We start from the raw sequence: 20,247 nt of genomic DNA on the forward strand, positions 1-20,247 counted from the left end.
TTTAAAAGCCATGAGGTTATGCTGCAGCCTCTATAAAACTCTGGTTAGACCACACTTGGAATACTGCGTTCAGCTCTCGTCACATTTTTAAAGGAAGATGTGGAAGCTTTAGAGAGGGTGCAGAGGAGATTTACCAGGATGCTGCCTGGACTGAAGGGCAGGTCTTATGAGGAAAGGTTGAGGGAGCTCGGGCTTTTCTCATTGGAGCGAAGAAGGATGAGAGGTGACTTGATAGAGGTGTATTAAACGACGAGAGGCATAGATAGTCAGAGAATACTAGTGGAAAGTCAGAGGCTTTTTCCCAGGGTGGATGACTATTATGAGCAGACATAATTTTAAGGTGTTTGGAGGAAGGTACAGGGGAGATGTCAGAGATAAGTTCTTCACACAGCAAGTGATGGGCGTGTGGAATGCACTGCCAGCAGTGGTAGTGGATTCAGATACTTTAGAAACTTTTAAGCGCCTCTTGGATAGGCACATGGAGGACAGTAAAATGTAGGGTATGCAGGGTAGATTGATCTTAGTAGGATAATAGGTCAACACAACATCGTGGGTCCAAGGGCCTATACTGTGCTGTGCTGTTCTATGTAAACTATTTCCAAAATAAGCAGGACGAACTACAAGCAGCCAAATACTGCCCCGTCTATCCACTCTCGATTATTAAAGTAACAGAAAGTATCATTGACAGTGCTGGTAACCACACCAGTTCAACAATAATCTACTCACTTCTGCTCATTTGATTCTCCCAAGCTCACTCAGCTCATGACATTATTTTACCACTAGTCAGACACGAACAAATGAGCTGTACTTCAGAGACTGCCTTTAACATCAAGGCAGCATTTGACGGAGAATAACATCAGAGACATAGGAAAAATTAAGTCAAAGGGAATCACTGGGAAATTCCCTGTTGGTTGGAGTCATACCTAGTACAAAGGAAGATGGCTATGGTTGTTGGGGGTCAACCATCACAGCTCTAAGACATTATTGCAGGCTAATCCACTGAGCGTATTCAACCTAACCATCTTCAGCAGTCATCTGTTTTACAGGTGAGCATGGTCACTGATGTTTATGTAACGTTCAGCACAATTTGCGACTCCTTATCTAATGAAACAGTACCAGTACAAATGTTGCATGGCATGGACAACATTAAAGCTTGGACCGCTAAGAAGCATTATTCACATTACAAGAGCCAGGCAAAGGTCATCTCCAAAAAAGGAGGAATATGACCATTGTCCTGTGACATGCAATGGCATTAGCATTGTTGAATACTCCACTATCAACATCCTGAGGGTTATTATGGATTGGAAACCGGACTGGACCAGCGATATAAATGCTGCGATCACAATAACAGATTAGAGGCTTGGAGTTCTGTAGCAAGTCACTTCCTGAGTCCTGAGAACCTATCTACAAGGCACAACTCAGAGCGTGAGGGAATACTTTTCCACTTGCTTGGATAAGTGCAACTTCAGCAATATTCAAGACGTTCAACATGATCTAGGAAAGAGCTGCTTGCGATTGACATCCCATTTATTACCTTGAATATTCACTCCTTCTAGCAACAATGTATAGTGGCAGGAGCTGTGTACTGTCTACAAAATGCATTGCCATACCTCATCTGCACATTCCAAACATGTGTCATAGATTATAGAACTGTACAGCATAGGAACAGGCCCTTTGGCCCAAGATGTTGTGCCAAATATGGCCCCAAATGAAACTAATCCTTTGTCTGCCATTGGTCCACATCCCTCCATTCCTTGCATATTCATGTGCTAATCTAAAAGTCCCTTAAGTGCCCTTATTGTATCTTCTTCCACCACCACACCTGACAGTGATTTCCAGATTCCTACCACACACAGTGTTCAAAAAAAAACTTGCCCCTCATGTCTCCTTTGAACTTTCTACCCTTGCCTTAAATGCATGCCCCTAACATTGGGCATTTCAACTCTGGGAAAAAGATTCTGACTGTCAGCCCTATCGGTGCATCTCACAACTTTATAGACTGCATGGAGTCTCCCCCAGCCTGCACCATTTAAAAGAAAAAAAACCTAGTTTGTCAAGCCTCTTCTTGAAGCTCAAACCATCTAATCCAGGCAGCAGCCTGGTAAACCTCTTCTGTATCCTCTCCAAAGCATCCACATCATTCCTGTAACGTAGCGACCAGAAATGAGCACAATACTCTAATGTGGCCGAACCAAAGTCCTGAAAAGCTGCAACATGACATCCTGACTCTTGTACTCAACTCCCTGACCAATAAAGGCAAGCATGCCATACGCTTTCTTTATTACCCTATCTACCTGCGTGGCCACTTTCAGAGAGCTATGGACTTGAACCCAAGATCCTTCTGTATGTCAATGCTGTTCAGAGTCCTGCCATTAACTGTATATTGTTCCTTAACATTTGATATCCCAAAATGCAGCACTTAACACTGACAAAGATTTAATTCTATGTGCCATTTCTCTGCCCATATTTGCAACTGATCTACATCCTGCTGCATCCTTTGATAAACTTCGACACCATCTGCAACTCCACAGATCTTTGTATTGTCTGCAAACTTACTAATCCAACCATCTACATTTTCATCTAAGTCATTTATGTATATCACAACACCAGAGGTCCCAGTGCAGATCCATGTGGAACACCAGTAGTCGTGGACCTGCAGCCTGAAAAACACCCTTCTACCATTTCCTCCGTCTCCTACAGACAAGCCAATTCTGAATCCACATGGCCAAGTCACCGTGGGTCCCATGCATCTTAATCTTCTGGATGAGCCGATCATCAGGGACCTTGTCAAAAGCCTTACTAAAATCCATGTAAACAACGTCCACTGCTCTACCCTCATCCATCACTTTCATCACCTCCTTGAAAAGTTCAACCAATTTAATAAGACATGACCTACCCAGCACAAAGCCATGCTGACTGTCGCTAATTAGACCATGCTTTTCCAAATGCGTTTAAACTATCCTTAAGAATTCTCTCCAGTTGCTTCCCAATCATGGATACGAGACTCACTGGTCTGTCGTGTCCTAGATTATCCCTATTTCCCATCTTGAACAGAGGAACAATGTTAGCTACTCGCCAGTCTTCCGGGACCTCTCCAGTGGAAAGCGAGGATACAAAGATGTTGGTCTAGGCCCCAGAAATCTCCTCTCTTTCCTCCGTTAATAACCTGGGGTAGATGCTGTTGGGCCCTGGGGACTTGTCCACTTTAATACTCTTCAAGAGACCCAACATCACTCCTTTCTTGATCTCAATACGTCCTAGCATATTAGCATGCTCCACACAATCTCACTGCCCTCCATAACCTTTTCCTTGATGAATAGTGATGCAAAGAACTAATTTAGGATGTCATCCACAGCGTCCGCCTCCAAGTACAAGTTCCCTCCTTATTGTTGAGTGGTCCTACCTTCTCTTTGATTATCCTCTTGATTCTAATGTATCTATAGAATGCCTTTGGATTCTCCTTAACGCTACTTGCCAAGATTATTTTCCATGGCTCCTTCCTGCTTTCTTAATTCCCTGCTTGAGTACTTACCCGCTTTCCTTATATTCGTCACAGACCCTGACTGATTTTATCTTCCTAAACCTTACATATGCTTCTTTTTTCCCTTTGACTAAATTCACAACCTCCCTCGTTATCCAAAGGTCCCTTACCTTGCCATCTTTATGCTTACTTGAACATGCCAGTCTGGAACTCTCTGTAGCAGATCTTTAAACGGTTTCAACATGTCAAATGTAGACTTGCCTGATAACAACTCCTCCCAATTAACGTTCCCTAGCTCCTGCCTAACACTGAAATAATTTGCCCTCTCCCAATTTAATAATTTCCCGCAAGGTCCTGACATATTCTTGTTCGTAGCTATCTTAAAACTTAAGAAGTTGTGATCATGGTTATCAAAATGCTGTCCCACTCAAAGGTCAGTTACCTGGCCAGGCTCATTAGCCAATTCAAGGTTCAGTATGGCACCTCCTCTAGTTGGACTATCCATATACTGTTACAAGAAACCCTCTTGGGTGCCCTTAAATACCACTCCATTTAAGCCTCTTGCTCTAAGGAGTCCCATCTAACCTCATACCAATCCCTTGCCTTTTCCTACATCTCGGTCACCATTTCTATCCAAATTGTGATGATACTATGGCTTTAAGAGGTGTATTTTGCCTTCTTTGTGTTTATGAGTAAAGGTCGAGACTGAGGTGTGGAGCTGTTTATTGAATCCAATAAAGTAAACGTCTTGTGAAGCCTTGGGTTCTTTTTAAAAGTCGGAACAATAGAATCAGCTTGACCGGGCTCCCGTAGAACCAGGGTTTTTAGTTTTAGTTTTTCAGTTGCAGTTGTTGAGGTCTCGAAGATGGGTTTGGGAGCTGCAGTGCATCTCTTCCTGCTAATCTCACTCTATGTTTTCTCAATGTTTTTGTCCTGGACTGGAGAACTGCATGTGAGATAATCTACTTTATTTTCCTTTGCCTAGGGTGTATTTATGGAATGTTACTGTATTGGAACAGTTACTGTTTTTCATTATAGAATCCCTACAATGTGTAAACAGGTCCTTCAGCCCAACAAGTCCATACTGACCCTTGGAGCAGCCCACCCAGACCCCATCCCCCTATAACCCACTTAATCTACATATCCCTGAATACTGTGGGCAATTTAGCATGACCAATCCACCCAACTTGCAGATCTTTGGTAGTTATCATTATGCTACATTTTCCGATGGAGTTAATTATTCCAATTATTTCCTCCTTTTGTTGGATTTTAATTATAGTGTATGAAAAGTGTGTTCTGCTTCAAGACTGCTGGTTTGACCAACTGAGTTACATCCAAAGTGCAATGCCTGGCACTTGCCTTTCAAGTAAGAAGACGGCCTAGAACCTAACTTTTTCATAAAATACTTTGAGGGGGTTTGGTTTGATCTATAACAAAATAATCATCTAATGCCTTCACGAATGCCTCAATTGAACCTGCTTCCATTAGAATCCCAAGCAGTGCATTCCATACCCTAATTGCTCACCGTGTCAAAGCTTCTTCAGCTTTTGATAACCATGATCACAACTTCTTCAGCTTGCGGGTCACTTTAAATCTATTCCATCCCTATTTTTTTCAGCTTCTCCCTATCTAATCTATAAACCCGCTCATAACTGTGAAAGCCTCTGTCAAATCCCCTCTCCGTCTCCTCCTTTCCAAGGACGGCAGTCCCAATTTCTTCAAGCCAACCTCAGAAATGGAGTGTCTGGATCCTCTAAATTCTCCATTCTTGTAGATCGCATCTGCACTCTCTCCAATATAGTCATGCCTTTGCGACATGACACACACACTGTTCACAATACTCCACGTGAGGTCTAAAAATGTCTTGTTCAAATTCAACATCACCTCCCTGTTTTATCACTCTGTGCATCTATTAATAAAGCTGCAAACACAATGTTTTATTAACTATCTTCACCTGTCCTGCCATATTCAATGATCTGTGCACATGCACACACAGATCTGTCTGCTCCTTCACCCCCTTCACCTCTATCTGTCTACGCCACCAATTTGTCAATGTCCTTTTGGAGTTCCATAATTTCTTCCTCGCAATTTACAATTCTTCCAAGTTTAGTGTCATCTGCAAACTCTGAAACTGTATGCCGCATACCAAGATCCGGATCATTCATATGTCTCAGAAAAAGCAACTGAACAACTATTGCTGGCAAATCTACTACAAATCTTCCTCCAGTCTGGAAGATTTCCATTGACCCCATTGCTCTTCCCTATCACTCAGACAATTTTGTAACCATATACCTACACACTCCCTTTTATACTACGACTTAAAAATTTCATTACAAATTTGTTCTATGACACTGTATTAAACGCCTTCTGGAAATCTATGCATACCACATCATAGCCTTACTCGTCATGCTTGTTAACTCTTCAAAAAACTCTAGCAAGTTAGCTAAACGTGACATATTCTTTAGCAATCCATAGAATCTCTACAGTGTGGAAGCAGGCTCTTCAGGCCAAAAAGATCCTACTGACCCTCTGAAAAGTACTCCACCCAGATCCACATCCCTACTCTATCTCTGTAACCCTGCATTTACCATGGCCATTCCATATAGCCTGCAGATCCCTGGTTTCTATGGGCAATTTATCATTGCCAATCCACCTAACCTGCACATCTTTGGACTGTGGAAGAAAACCAGAGCACCCAGACAGCGGGAGAATGTGCAAACTCCACAGTCGCTGGAGGCTTGAACTGAAACTGGTCCCTGGAGCTGTGAGGCACAAGTGCTTACCACTCAGTCACAGTGCCAACCATGCTAAACCTTCCTAATCAAGCCACCCGTTTTCCATATGATTACTACTTCTATTCTCAATAATTGTTTCTAGAATTTTCCCACTACTTAAGGTAAACCAGTTTGTGTGTAATTGCTTAGATTATTCTTGTGGACATTTCTTGAAAAAGGCCATAATGTTTGCAATCCTCCAGGCTGCTGGAGCCTCACTACTCGAGGAAAGACTAAAAGATGCAACTTCTGTCCACATTTCCTTTGAAATCCTTGGATGCATGTCATCCAGTCCTGGTGCCTTATCAACATTAAATACCAACAATCTATCCAAGATTTCTTCATTTTCAATTGAACCTTTCTAGAATCAGTTTCCTGGTCTGTCACCATGACTTGGTCAGCATCCACTTATTTTGTAAAGACAGATGCAAAGTATTGATCTAAAACTTCAGCGATGCCTCTGCTCCCATCTCAAACTACGTTCTTCCTATTTAGCCTAAAGATGACTCTGGGATTTCCCTTTCTGTCAGCTGCTTTCTTTTTCTCAATTTTCTGATTTGTTTTTTCACTTTTTCCTCCATCTCCACCCCATCAAACTTTCAGTATTTCTGTTTATTCGCAATTATGCCTTCTGCTTTGCACCTGCCATAAGCAGGTTTTTTCTTTCTTAGGTTAACGTCTACATCCTTTGTCATTCAGGGAACTCTGGATTTGTTTGCCCCACCTTTTCCTTGTCTGCATGGTCACAACCCCAACAGCACCCAAGAAGCTTGATACCATCCAGGATATCGCAGCCTGCTTGAGTGGGACCACATCCATCTACCACCAACGTTTAGTAGCTGCGGGATGTACTAAGTAGCAGCAGCCTGTAGCAATGCCAAAGGCACAAAAAAATGCAGGCAGTGCACAATTGAATTTTGTAGCAGATGTACCCTTGCTGTTCAGTTCAAAAATCAATATGAAAGATTTTTAATTGACTTTGACTGAACTCATAATAAATCAATTGTTATACAATATGCAGTAATTTTAAATAAACAGAGTGCTGGATTTTGTGTTTCTAACCTGTACCAACTCTTGCCTCTCCATCAAAATGTGTTTTATTAAGTATGGGAACATACAGCATAAATAACTTAGTGTTGACATTGAACGGATAAAGGCAATGAGTCAAAGTTTTTTTTCTCTTTGAAAGAAAAGGGAAACGACAATCTAAAAAATTATGCAAATTAGATTTGAAAGCAAAATAACACCTACCTTGCTCAACTTTTCAATCTGCTTCTCCAATTCTTCTACACTTGTTGACTGTTCTCCATCATCCTAAAAAGTAAATTTGGCAGTTGTTATTATCAATATTTGATATATATAAATGGCATATGTTTGATCTTCCAAATTCAGATTCAATGTGGCTCACTCAAGAGCAACAAGGGAAGCAGTAGCCCTGAGGTCTTCTTGCCTGACTATTCATCCAGAGATCCAGTCACAGTCTGGAACCTGGGTTTGAATGCTGCCCGGGCAGATGGTGAAGTTTGAATTCAGTAAAATTAATCCATAATTAAGAGTCTAATGATGACCACAAAACCATTATCCATTGCTGGAAAAAATATCTGGTTTACTAATGTCCTTACATGATCTGGTCCGCATGCGACTCCAGAACAACTGCAATGGTGGTTGACTCTTAACTGCCCTCCAGCAATTAAGGATGGGTAATTAATACCGGCCTAGCCAGTGATGCCCAAATCATCCGAGAATGAATGAAAAAAAATTATGATCAAACTCAGCTTTGATAATTCTATGCAAAAGGCTATTTTCACTTTTAAAAAATGCATTAATAGGCTGGTTAGATCAATGCATAGGATCAAATAACTGTCTTAACCTTTATCTCTTGTTCACATTTCAGTTTTTGACAGCAATTTAGTAAATGCATACTTAACCTTTAAAGAAATAGACAGAATAGGGAACATGCTAAAACAAAACCACAAAGGGCTTTTTTTTTCGAAAAGGATTTTCTTGGAATTTTTTTTTAAACCAAAAAAAAAAATGACTGTGTGCTCCATTTCAAATTACCAAGTTACCATCATGGTCAGATTCACTGCAACAAAGCACCATTGGCTTAAATGCTATGACCTGTGACTTCCTTCATTTGATATTTGTTTTTGATGCACCAGCATGGCAGACTGTCACTTGACGCTGATGATGCTGACAATGCACAAGGATAGCATAAAAATTATGTTAAAAAATTGAGCATCTTGGGGGCCAGGAAAAAAACTTCCAGTGTTCCAGAAACATTACATCACCTGCCAATGTATTGGAAGAGAAGGCTGTTGCTGTTGGTATCATTGTGAAGTTGCACAGCACAGATGTCACTGCTGCACACTGTCACTGTCCTTTGCTCGTCATTCCATACTCTGCATCACCCATGCCCCACACATATTTGTAGAGGTTATTTACTAAGCTTACTAGAAAATAATGCAACACTGTTGAAGCATAGCAGCACATCAATCTGCCTGTTTGATATCACCAGGAAATTACCAGTTTCACACCAAATTGTCCAGTAAAGCTATATGGGTGTAACTGAGAAATAGCAGGGGGGTGATCATTTTAATGGGATTATACTATAGGCTTCCAGCAGTCAGCAGGAAATTGAGAGGCAAATATGGAGAGATATTGCAGATAGCTGTAAGAACAATAGGGTTATAACAGTGGAGGATTTTAACTTTCCAAACATATACTGGAACTGTCATAGTGTTAAAGGCGTTAATGGGGAGGAACTTGTTGAGTGTCTTCAGGAAAACTCTCTCAGTCAATGCATAGATGGCCCTCGTTGCCGAAAGGGCAAATACTTTGGAACCAGTGACCGTCATTCTATTAGTTTCAAAATAGTTGTGGAAAAGAACAGGTCTGGTCCACAAGTTGAAGGTCTAAATTTGACAGGACCAATTTTTATGGTATTAGACAGGAACATTCAAAAGTTAACTAGGGGAGGCTGTTTGCAGATGAAGGGACACCTGGCAAGTGGGAGGCTTTCAAATGAAAGCTACCAATAGTTCAGGGCCAGCATATTCCTGTTAGTGCAGATGGCAAGGTTGATAGGAGTAGGGAAGGAGGCATATGTCAGATATAGACAGTTGGGATGAACTGAATCTTTGTACAGCACAAATGGTGTAAGAGTACAGTTAAGAGGGAAATCAGGAGGACAAAAATGGGACATGAGATAGTTTTAGCATGTAAAGTTAAAGAGAATTCAAAGAGATCCTACAAGTATATTAAGGTCAAAAGAGCAACTCGGGACAGAACAGAGCCCCTTAAAAGATTAACCACAGGAGATGGCAGAGATCGTAAAGAATACTTTGCAACTATGTGAAAAGACATGGGAGCTAGGGAACTCAGAGGACATAAATAGTGATGCCTTGAAAACAGTCCACAGTTCAAAAGAATAGTTGCAGGTATATAAATCCCCAGGGCCTGATAAGAGTGTACCAGGGCATTGTGGGAAGCCAGGGAAGAAATTGTAGGGCCCCTAGCAGAGATAGTTGTACCATTGACAGCCATAGGTGAGGCGTTGGAAGACTGGAGATAGATGAATATTGTGCCATTACATAAGAAAGGCTGCAAAGAAAAGTCCAGCAACTACAGATCAGCGAGCACATCAGTGGTGGGTAAACTATTGGTAGGGATTCTGACAGATAGGATTAGCATGCATTTGGAAAGGCAAAGACTGAATAGAGATAGTCAGTATTTGACTTTGTGCATAGGCAATCGTGTCTCAAACTTGATTGAGATATTTTTTTGAAGAAGTGACCAAGAAGATAGATGTAGACAGAGTAGTAGATATGGTCTACAGAGACATTATCAAAATCTTCGTCAAGGTTCTGTATGGTAGGCTGGCTGATAAGGTTAGACCACTTGGCATCCAGGGAGAGATAGTCAACTGGATACAAAATTGGCTTGATAGTAGAAGACAGAGGGTGGTGGTAGATGCTTGCTCATTAGACTGGAGGCCTCTGAATAGCGTTGTGCCACAAGGATCGGTGCTGGGTCTGCTGTCAGCGCAAAAATGATTTGCGAGGATGTAACCGAGATTGAAGGGTTTCACATTTATAACGAGAGGCTAGATAGGCTGGGACTTCTTTCTCTGGAGCATAGGAGCTGAAAGGTGACCTTGTAGAGGTTTATAAAGTGACGATGGGCATAGATAAGTGAACGGCCATGATCTTTTTCTCATTGTAGGGAAGTCCAAAACTAGAGGGCATAGGTTCAAGGTAAGAGGGGAATGATTTAAAAATGATCTGAGAGGCAACTCCTTCACAGAGGGTGGTGGATATATGAAACGAGCTGCAGGACGAAGTGGCAGAGGTGAATATCAATGCAACATTTAATGCAACAGGAAGGGTAGAAGGATATATGCCAAATGCAGGCAAATGAGACTAGTTCAGTTCAGGAAAGCTCATCAGCATGGACGGGTTGGGCCAAACAGTCTGTTTCCGTGCTGTATGACTCTCTGATATATTCCATTAAAAACAAACAAAAGTTAAACTCAGGACCAAAATGTTACAAAACGGAGTCTTAGCTCATAATCTCAACTACATTTCAAGATGAACACTGTTCAAATTACCTCATCATCAGCAATTTCCATTTTTTTTGCTTTCTTCTCTTCATCTTTATCTTCGTCATCATCCTCATCTTCCCCTTGATCATCACTGTCATCGTCATCGTCATCGTCATCATCACTATCCCCACATTTTCTTTTTCTTTTTCGACCAGGTGTGGGAGTTCCTAAAAACCGGTGGTCTCCATTGCTATCAGCACTGCCAATAGTCTCCTTCTTACCAGTTCGTTTAGCATGAATAATTTTAAGCCTATTAATAGTGAAAGTGTGTCAAGTCTTTAAAACAAGGGCACTGTAACATGACTTCTGGCAGTTCAAAAGAATTGTGCTCAACAAAATACAGGAGAAAAGAAAGCCTAACAATTTCCTTGCATCACATCTGATAAATGTCACATACTGAACAAAAATTTTAATTATTCAATTATTTTGGTGAACCAGGAGGAAAACACAAAAATGATATGGAACAATTTTTTTGCGGGGGGGGGGGGGGGGGGGGGGTGTTGGTGGCAACAGATGAAACAAACTTCAAAATTTTACACCTGGAAAACCAATGTTGTACATACTAGGAATATTTCAATTTCAATTGGAAATGAAACACATTTATTGCCATTTACAAGATATTGCAATTATGAAGGTATGTGATATGCTGCCCATTACTGCAAGGGGATTGTTGCATCAGAATATGATGTAGAGTTTCAATCTTCATATTTAGGGAAGGATATGAGGCAGCAGGGAAAATTCATTAGATTTCCCTGGAATGAAAAGATTAGCCTATGATGCGAGACTGAGTAAATTGGGTCTATATTCTCTGGAATTTAGAAGAATGAGAGGCAACCTCTTTGACATGTACAAGCTTTTCAAGGAGACTGACAAGACAGACTGATATTGCTTCACCGGGCTGGGAAATGAGGTCATAGGGGTCACTGTCTCGCGATAAGAGGTGAATCTTTAAGATAGATAAGGAGAAATGTCTTTGCTCAAAGGGTTGTCAAATGTTGGTATTTTCTATTCAAGGGTAGAAGCAATGAATGTTCCTTTGTTGATTATATTTATGACTGAAATAGATAAAGTTTTAGTCTCTCAGAAGTCAAAGGATGTGAGGAGCAGGTGGTTAAGTGAATTGAAGCATTGTGATTGTACTGAATGGTGGAGAAGTCTCAATAGATCATAGGACCAGGAATAGACCATATTTCCTATATTCTTACGTTGTCCAAGGAAGGACATTATAAAACTTACTTCCGAAGTTTCCCTTCCACAATCCATTTGTCTCGTCTCAGATTAGACATGTGGTCGATGTTTTTATCGATCTCACTGAAAAAAAAGGCAGACATTGCCTGTATTATCCTGATTTCTTTCAATGCCTGAAGCCATAAACCGAGGTTAATATGCTAATTCTTTTAGAACAATTCACACTGATGGTCACGTGACCGCTTCTAAAAGGCACACTTCACACGAAACTTAAGATAAAACACTTACTTCACCACAACCTTGCTGCATGCAAGTTCATTAACCAAGAATGCAAGTACAGAAGCTTTTTGAGCTGGTGTGTGTGCCTGGAAAGGTTTGGTGATTAAACTCTGAGTAAGTTCAGTTCGTCCATTGTGGGCCTCCAGATAGATCTGTAGGATCTCCGAAACAGTGTCCTTGTTAATCGTGACATTGGTTACATGGTCTCCAAGAAATGTTCGTGCCTGAAGAACAGTATGTATATAAAAATGAACATAAATTATTATTACTAATGTGGTAGCAACCGTGTTTGACAAGAATTTATCCCACTATCCAAGTCAGGCCTATGTATGGATCAATGAAAAGTGACGGCTTTATTGCTTTTTGCATTAAGGTAGCTGGATAGATATACATTGCGGTGCATTATGCTGTTCAGTTCTGCCTTAAATAAAAAAAAGCAACTTATTGATCCACAATCAAACCTTGTCTATTCAGTGAACATTTTGAAGGCTAAAAGAGTAAAATCATATGGTTGCATACGAAAAGTTCTACAAAATTGATTATTTTGTAGGAATTTTCCAGGGGTCTCACCATCTGCTAACAGAAGTGACAGTTGGGGCTCAGTCCAAGAAAATATAGAGCCCTCATCGCCAAAAGTGTGACACATTCTTTCAAGCTATTCTAAACACTTTTCTTAAAATGATTGACCTTGCCTGTCTCAGTCTGTCTTCTTTCAACGTCTGAAGCCATGAACCAAAGTTAATGCGCTAATTTCTTCTTTTAGAACAATTCACACTGACATTAACAACAATTGGAAAACAATTTTTCCTTAAATTTAGAAAAGCTTCTTTATAAACACTCTTTTTCTGCTTGAAAGGATTTACTATGGTGCCGGTATACATCCTTAAAACTCAAGTGAGCAATATTAGAGAGAAGGCAACTAAAATTAAGGCATTCCACCTGTTCAATTTGATTTGGCCAGAAATCGCATGCCACCAGGTTATAATCCAACAAATTTATTTGAAAACACAAGGTTTCGGAGCCCCTCTCCTTCTTCAGGCATTAGTGAGAGAAATAGTATCAAACACAGAAGTTATAAGCAAAAACTCAATGGGTCACATCACTAATGAGGATAAATAAACAAACCTAAGATGCTGTTAAATCTTTAATCAGTTATAAGATTTTAAGTGATAAGTATGCATACGTAAATCCCCAAATTCCTTCAAGTCACTATCTTGAGAGAACTAAAGGTTTTATCACTGTAAACAGGAGGTGACATTTTGGGTCAGATAATGTGCGTTAGGTGTGAGGCCTTCTTTAGAATTGGTTTGTGTTTTGGTTTGGAGTCAGACTGGTTTTCTTTCTAAAGTAGGAATTTAAAAAACACCTCATTGATTGACTGTCTATAAATTGTGTGCTTTTTGAATGAAACAGAATGTATCTGCAAATATAAACTCCCCTCCTAACGATTCACATGAATGATTTGATTCAAGGACAGAAAAAAATGTTGTTATATTTCCAACTGGCATCCCACAGGTATTTGACAGAAACATGAGTCTGTGTTAGAAGAAACAGTGCATAGAGATGAATATAGTACTCTAAAACTGCATTTGTATTTACACCAAGGTCTTTTAGAAAAGTTGGAGGATGCAAATTGGAATTCACAAAAAAAATGTTGGCTTCCAAATGCAAATGCGAGGTGATGCATTTTGGAAGATCCAATTCAAGAGTGAACTATATGGTAAATGGAAAAGCCCTGGGAAAAGTTGATGCACCGAGAGGTCTGGGTGTTCAGGTCCATTGTACCCTGAAGGTGGCAACGCAGGTCGATAGAATGGTCAAGAAGTCATATGGCATACTTTCATTCATCGGACGGGGTATTGAGTACAAGAGTTGGCAGGTCATGTTACAGTTGTGTTGGACTTTGGTTCAACCACATTTGGAATACTGCGTACAGTTCTGGTCGCCACATTACCAAAAGAAGGTGAATGCTTTCGAGAAGGTGCAGAGGAGGTTCACCAGGATGTTGCGTGGCATGGATGGTGCTAGCTACGAAGAGAGGTTGAGTAGATTAGGATTATTACATTAGAAAGACGGAGGTTGAGGGTGGGGACCTGATTGAGGTCTACAAAATCATGAGAGGTATAGACAGGATGGATAGCAAAAGCTTCTTTCCCAGACAGGGGAACTCAATGACTAGGGGTCACGATTTCAAGGTGAGAGGGGAAAAGTTTAAGGGAGATGCGCGTGTAAAGTTCTTTACGCAGAGGATGGTGGGTGCCTGGAACGGGTGGCCAGCGGAGGTGGTAGAGGCGGGCACGATAGTGTCATTTAAGATGTATCTAGACAGATACATGAATGGGCAGGCAGCAGAGGCATACAGATCCTTGGAAAATAGGCGACAGGTTTAGATAGAGGATCTGGATCGGCGCAGGCTTGGAGGGCTGAAGGACCAGTTCCTGCGCTGTAATCTTCTTTGTTCATTGTTCCTTGCCAATATAACAGAACAAACTTTGGCAATACTTAACATTGGTTTTAAATTAGATTTTAAACTTTGATATAACTTTACAATACAGCAATACGAACAAGAAACAATGGTAGGCCACATGGCCAGTCCATCATTCAATGGAATCATGGCTGATCTGATTGTGACCTCAGCATTCCAGCAAATCCCAATAATCTTTCTTCCCCTTGGTAATCAAGAACCTACCTACAACTGTTTAAAAATGCTTAAATATTCTACGCCCACTGCTTTTTGAGGAAGGGAATTCAAAAGGCTCAAATCTCACAGCAAGATCTTTTTCTCATCTGTCTTAAATGGATAACCCAATTTTTAATGGCCCCTCGCTCTAGATTCTCCAACAAGAGGAAACATCCTTCCCTCATCCACCCTATGGAATTTCATGTGTTTCAATTAAATCACATCTGGCTCTTCTCAACTTCAGAGGATACAGGCCTAACCCACCTTACCTTTCCTCATTAAGAAAACTGCTCATTCCAGGTATTAGTCTAATAAACTTTCTCTGAACTCCTTTCAGTGCATTAATGTCCTTCTGTAAGTGTGGTGACTGTATATAATACCCCAGATGTAGTCTCAGAAATGTCCTGTATAACTGAAACATAACTTCATTATTCTTATACTGAATAAACCTTTACATTCTATCAACGATCCTGATTACATACTATATCTGTATACTAACAATTTGTGATTCATGGACTGGGACACTCATATCTATCTGCGCCTCATCATTTTGATAATATCCACTGCAGTCCATAAATGATTTATTTCTAATTTCTAAATGTTTACATATTGAATCTGAATCACATCCTGTAGTTTTTGTGTTCAAACTTTTTCATTCACAAATGCACACTTGCATGAAATCTTTACAAAAAAAATGACAGTAACTGGTTCAAGAAATTTTTAAATCAAACTGACGATCAATGTATGACAATTAATGATTAACTTACGCATTTTGAGATGAAAAATCCTGTTTGATTTCGTTAAAGTTGTCTCATACCTACTTTTGTATGTGAAGTAGTTCATTAGATTATGAGCTGAATTGAGCTTGGCAAATTAATCAATCTTTATTTTAATCAACAAGCTAGTCCATTGTTAGTAAACATATTATGTAATATTTTAAAAATGAAGACTGTGTTTATGAAAGGTAATCAATACTTATGAACAATAATCTGTACTTGGCTTCATTTCAATGCTCTAGTTATTAATAAAGACAAAGTGTATTCGTACCTTATGGCCTGATGGTAGTCCTGGGTCAAGTACAGCAGCAGCCAATAGTCTCACCAATAAATTCTGGATTTCTCCCATGCTGTCACCAATGTTAAGCAGTCCTTCTTGAAGTACATTCAACGTTGGAACATCAACACTTACATCAAAGCCTAGAACCTTACCAAAGTTGTGGAGAAACTGTACGACCATAAGGCAATCAGCAAAGGCACCCCCAGTTAGTACAAGACCCGGAATGGGATGAAATTCTGGCAGAGCCTAGCAGCAGAAACAAATGGGAAAAAAAAAGTCAAGAAATATTTCTTGAAGAATAACTAGCCAAATGATGGTTCATTTCCTAAGTTCTTGGGTTACAGCGGTGCCATTATCCAATGATTGTAAGCTTACATTGCCAACTCGGCCAAGTCCTTTTCTAAAAATTAAAAACTTTGGCTCAACATGAGTTCTTAATACAAATAAATGTAGAAAAATTGGAGACAACTCAAGAATGTTTGATTGTTTGAATTATATCCTCCAGTTACATAAGCACAAATTTAAGGGCAGGTCAAAACAAAATTAAGCCCTTACTGTTATGCATTATCGTCATGACACACTGGCAGTGTCAAGATGTTTGCTGAGAATATTTAGAGTCATGCAACCGTAATAGCGTTTTGAACATTGTTTCTTTTTAAATGAAGAATCATAGCTCCTTGAAAGTGGAGTCACAGGGAAACAGTAGTGAAGGCATTTGGTACGCTTGCCTTTATTGGTCAGTGCATCGAGTTTAGGGGTTGGTATGTCATTTTGAGGTTGTACAGGACATTGGTTCGGCCACTTATGGAATACTGCGTTCAGTTATGGCCTCCCTGCTATAGGAAAGATGTTGTGAAACTTGAAACGGTTCAGAAATGACTTACAAGAATGTTGCCTGGGTTGGAGGGTTTGAGCCAGAGAGACAGGCCGAATACGATGGGGCTATTTTCCATGGAGTGTCAGAAGCTAAGGCGGGATCTTATAGAGGTTTATAAAATCATGAAGGGCGTGGATAAGGGGAGTAGTCAAGGTCTTTTCCCCAGGCTAGTGGAGTCTAGAACTAGAGGGCATTGGTGAGAGGGGAAAGACTTAAAAAGGGACGTAAGGGACAACATTTTCATGCAGAAGCTAGTGCGTGTATGGAATGAGCTGCCAGATGAGTTGAAGGAGACTGATACACTAACAATATTTAAAAGGCTTCTGGAAGGGTATATGAACAGGAAGGGTTTAGAGAGAGGTGGGTCAAATGCTGGAAAATAGGACTAGATCAGTTTCAGATATCTTGGTGGCATTGACAAGTCAACGGAAGGGTCTGTTTCTGTGCTATGTATGTCAATAACTCTAAATATATGAATAGGAAGGGTTTAAAGGGGTACATATCTCCGTTACTGAAGTTACCATCCTGAAGCTTCATAACATGTCAAATATTTACTTCCCATCAACAAATTTTTAACTTTCTACAAAAACAAAACGCATCCAAGAGCGGAATAACACTGATGTCTGAGAAGATATTTCCAAAAACCTTTCTTGCACACTTGAACGAATACAGGAAACATGTCAGCAGACATATTATGCTCAATCACAACTCTGACCTATTTCCTCAATCATTTATTATGAGTCCATTTTTAAACAATGCTATTGTGATTAACACTGCACTGAATATTCTTCTCTTATGGATCTACGCTGTAAAAACTCAATTCTATACATTTTCCTAATCTTTTCTCCCCATCTAATTTAGTCACACATTCCTTTGAGAATTAACAGTCTTCTATTGTAATTTGATTATTTTCCAATATTTCAAAACTCTTCTGCTTTTCTCTCGCTACAATCTTTAATTTTTACATCACTTAATCAATAATTCCTGAATTTATATCATACTTTGTATCACTTTTTGAAAATGCTCATGCTTCAGACTATTGCATTTCATGGTCTACTATGATTATCTGGTCAGAACTCAAACTCATTTGCAGCAACATGCTCATTTCAAACAAAATATGCATACATACAAATACAGTACTGAGTTCAGTGGAAGAACTGACAGAAGGATTCATCCTCTGAACAACAAACAATTTGAGGAATTGAAAAAAATTGCTCAATTCTTGTGAAAGGTTTACCTTATGGTCCGACAAACACATATCTTCGTTAGGTTTCTTTAGCTCCTTTGCCATTTGCAACTCCAACTTTTTCTGTTCTAATTTCCGTTCTTTATTTAAGCGTTTCTCAACCTTCTTCTCCTGCTTCAGTCGCTCCTTTTCCTTTGAGTAATAATAAACAGTAATAATAACATAAGGCCAAGGGGTGGCAGATGGAGTTTAATTTAGAGAAATGTGAGGTGCTGCATTTTGAAAAGGCAAATCAGAGCAGGGCTTTTACACTTAATTGTAAGTCCGGGGGAGTGTTTCTGAACAAAGAGAACTTGGAGTTCAGGTTCATAGTTTCTTGAAAGTGGAGTTGCAGGCAGATAGGATAGTGAAGGCGGCGCTTGCCTTTATTGGTTAGTACTTTGGTTATAAAGAGTTGGGAGGTCATGTTGCAGCTGTACAGGACATTGGTTCAGCCACTTTTGGAATATTGTGTGCAATTCTGAACTCGTTCCTAATAGGAAGGATGTTGTGAAACGAGAAAGGGTTCAAAAAAGATTTACAATAGTGTTGTCAGGGTTGAAGGAATTGAGCTGTAGGAATAGCTGAATAGGCTGGGGTTATTTTCCCTACAGGGTCTGAGGCTGAGGTGGGATCTTAGAGGTTTATTAAATCATGAGGAGCATGGATAGGGTAAATTGGCAAGGTCTTTCCCCCAAGGTGGGGGGAGTCAAAAACTAGAGGGCATAGGTTAAAGATGAGTGGGGAAAGATATAAAAGGGACTTAAGGGGCAACTTTTTTCATGCAGAGGGTGGTGCGTGTATGAAATGAGATGCTAGAGGAAGTGGGTGGGGGCTTGTACCATTACAACATTTGAAAGTCATCTGGATGGATATATGAATAGGAAGGGTTGAGAGAGATATGGGCCCACTGCTGGCTAATGAGACTATATTTACATAGGACGTCTGGTTGGCATGAACGATTGGACCGAAGGGTCTGTTTCCATGCTGTATATCTCTATGACTCTAGATATTAACAGATCTCTATGACATTGCTAATGGATCTTGAACAGATTATGATAACTTGCAGCGAGACAAAATCCCCTGACGGCCCTGTACTCACAAATGTACACTGGCTCTAAGCAAGCAATGTTTTCATTCATCCATCCTTGTTTCCAAATCTCTCCTGAGCCTTGCCCCTTCCTATCTGTGTAATCTACTCCAGCTCCAGAACCATGCGAGCTATCTATACTAGCCTTATTCTGAATTCTTGACATTCTTCAAATTTACCTGCCAGATTACTGATGCCGCCTAGGCCACAGGTTCCTAATACCAGCCTACAGCTCTCTGCCTCTCAACCTTGCTCTCCTTGTTTAAGGAAAGCCTTAATACCTTTCGATCATCTGACCTAATGTTTGCTTACATTGGTCAGTGTTAAAAATTTGCTTTACAATGCCAGTGATGGACTTTGAGTCATTTTGTTGTTATGATGAAGACACTATGAACGTAAGCTGCTATTTTTTGATGTTTCGCTGCCAATCTTATCCATGTTCTGAGTAACCAAATAACTGCAATCTCAGCAACGCAAAATGCTCAGATCAGACAGAGAGCAGTTCATTTTTCATTGGGTCAAGACATGAGCATTGCTGGTTAGGATAAAATTTAGTGCCCATCTCTACTTGCTCACAGGAAGGTGATGAGCTCAGTCTTAAACAGGTGCAGTTCACATGGCTTATGTACTACCAAAGCCCTGTCAGAGAGAGAATTTCAGAGTTTGGCAATAAAAGAATGATTAAAATATTTCCAATTCAGGGAAATGACTTGGAGAGGAAATGACAATTGGTTTCCTTGGGTCTGGTGCTCCTGGCAAGGTGACAGTGGTTAGAAGGTGCTTTGGTAAATTTCTGCAATCCATCTTGCCAATGGTACATGCTGTTGCCACTCTACACCCGCAACCCCTAACTCAGACAGTCTGTGGGCTCTCCATTTCTTGCTTGAACTAAGACTGAAGCAGCCCCCATACACCATCATCACTCTACTCCAGCTGGCTGAACATTATTTTACATGGAATAATTTCTCTTAACTCCATATACTTCCTCCAACTA

General features: G+C 40.2%; 1 protein-coding gene across 13 annotated transcripts in view; it reads right to left on the bottom strand.

Moving 5' to 3' along the window:
• The window catches only part of baz2ba (bromodomain adjacent to zinc finger domain, 2Ba), a 329,006-nt gene that overhangs the window by 61,824 nt on the left and 246,935 nt on the right, over positions 1-20,247 (bottom strand). For all 13 annotated transcript variants that reach the window (XM_059647301.1, XM_059647305.1, XM_059647303.1 and 10 more), the window contains 6 exons: positions 18,176-18,316; positions 16,053-16,307; positions 12,335-12,549; positions 12,095-12,169; positions 10,865-11,108; positions 7,507-7,569 (listed from right to left, as the gene is read on the bottom strand). In XM_059647301.1, coding sequence (XP_059503284.1) covers positions 7,507-7,569; positions 10,865-11,108; positions 12,095-12,169; positions 12,335-12,549; positions 16,053-16,307; positions 18,176-18,316 — 993 coding nt within the window. The remainder of the gene's footprint in view (positions 1-7,506; positions 7,570-10,864; positions 11,109-12,094; positions 12,170-12,334; positions 12,550-16,052; positions 16,308-18,175; positions 18,317-20,247) is intronic.

Source organism: Stegostoma tigrinum, chromosome 7 (genome assembly GCF_030684315.1).
Source record: "Stegostoma tigrinum isolate sSteTig4 chromosome 7, sSteTig4.hap1, whole genome shotgun sequence".
NCBI classification, from domain to species: domain Eukaryota; kingdom Metazoa; phylum Chordata; class Chondrichthyes; order Orectolobiformes; family Stegostomatidae; genus Stegostoma; species Stegostoma tigrinum.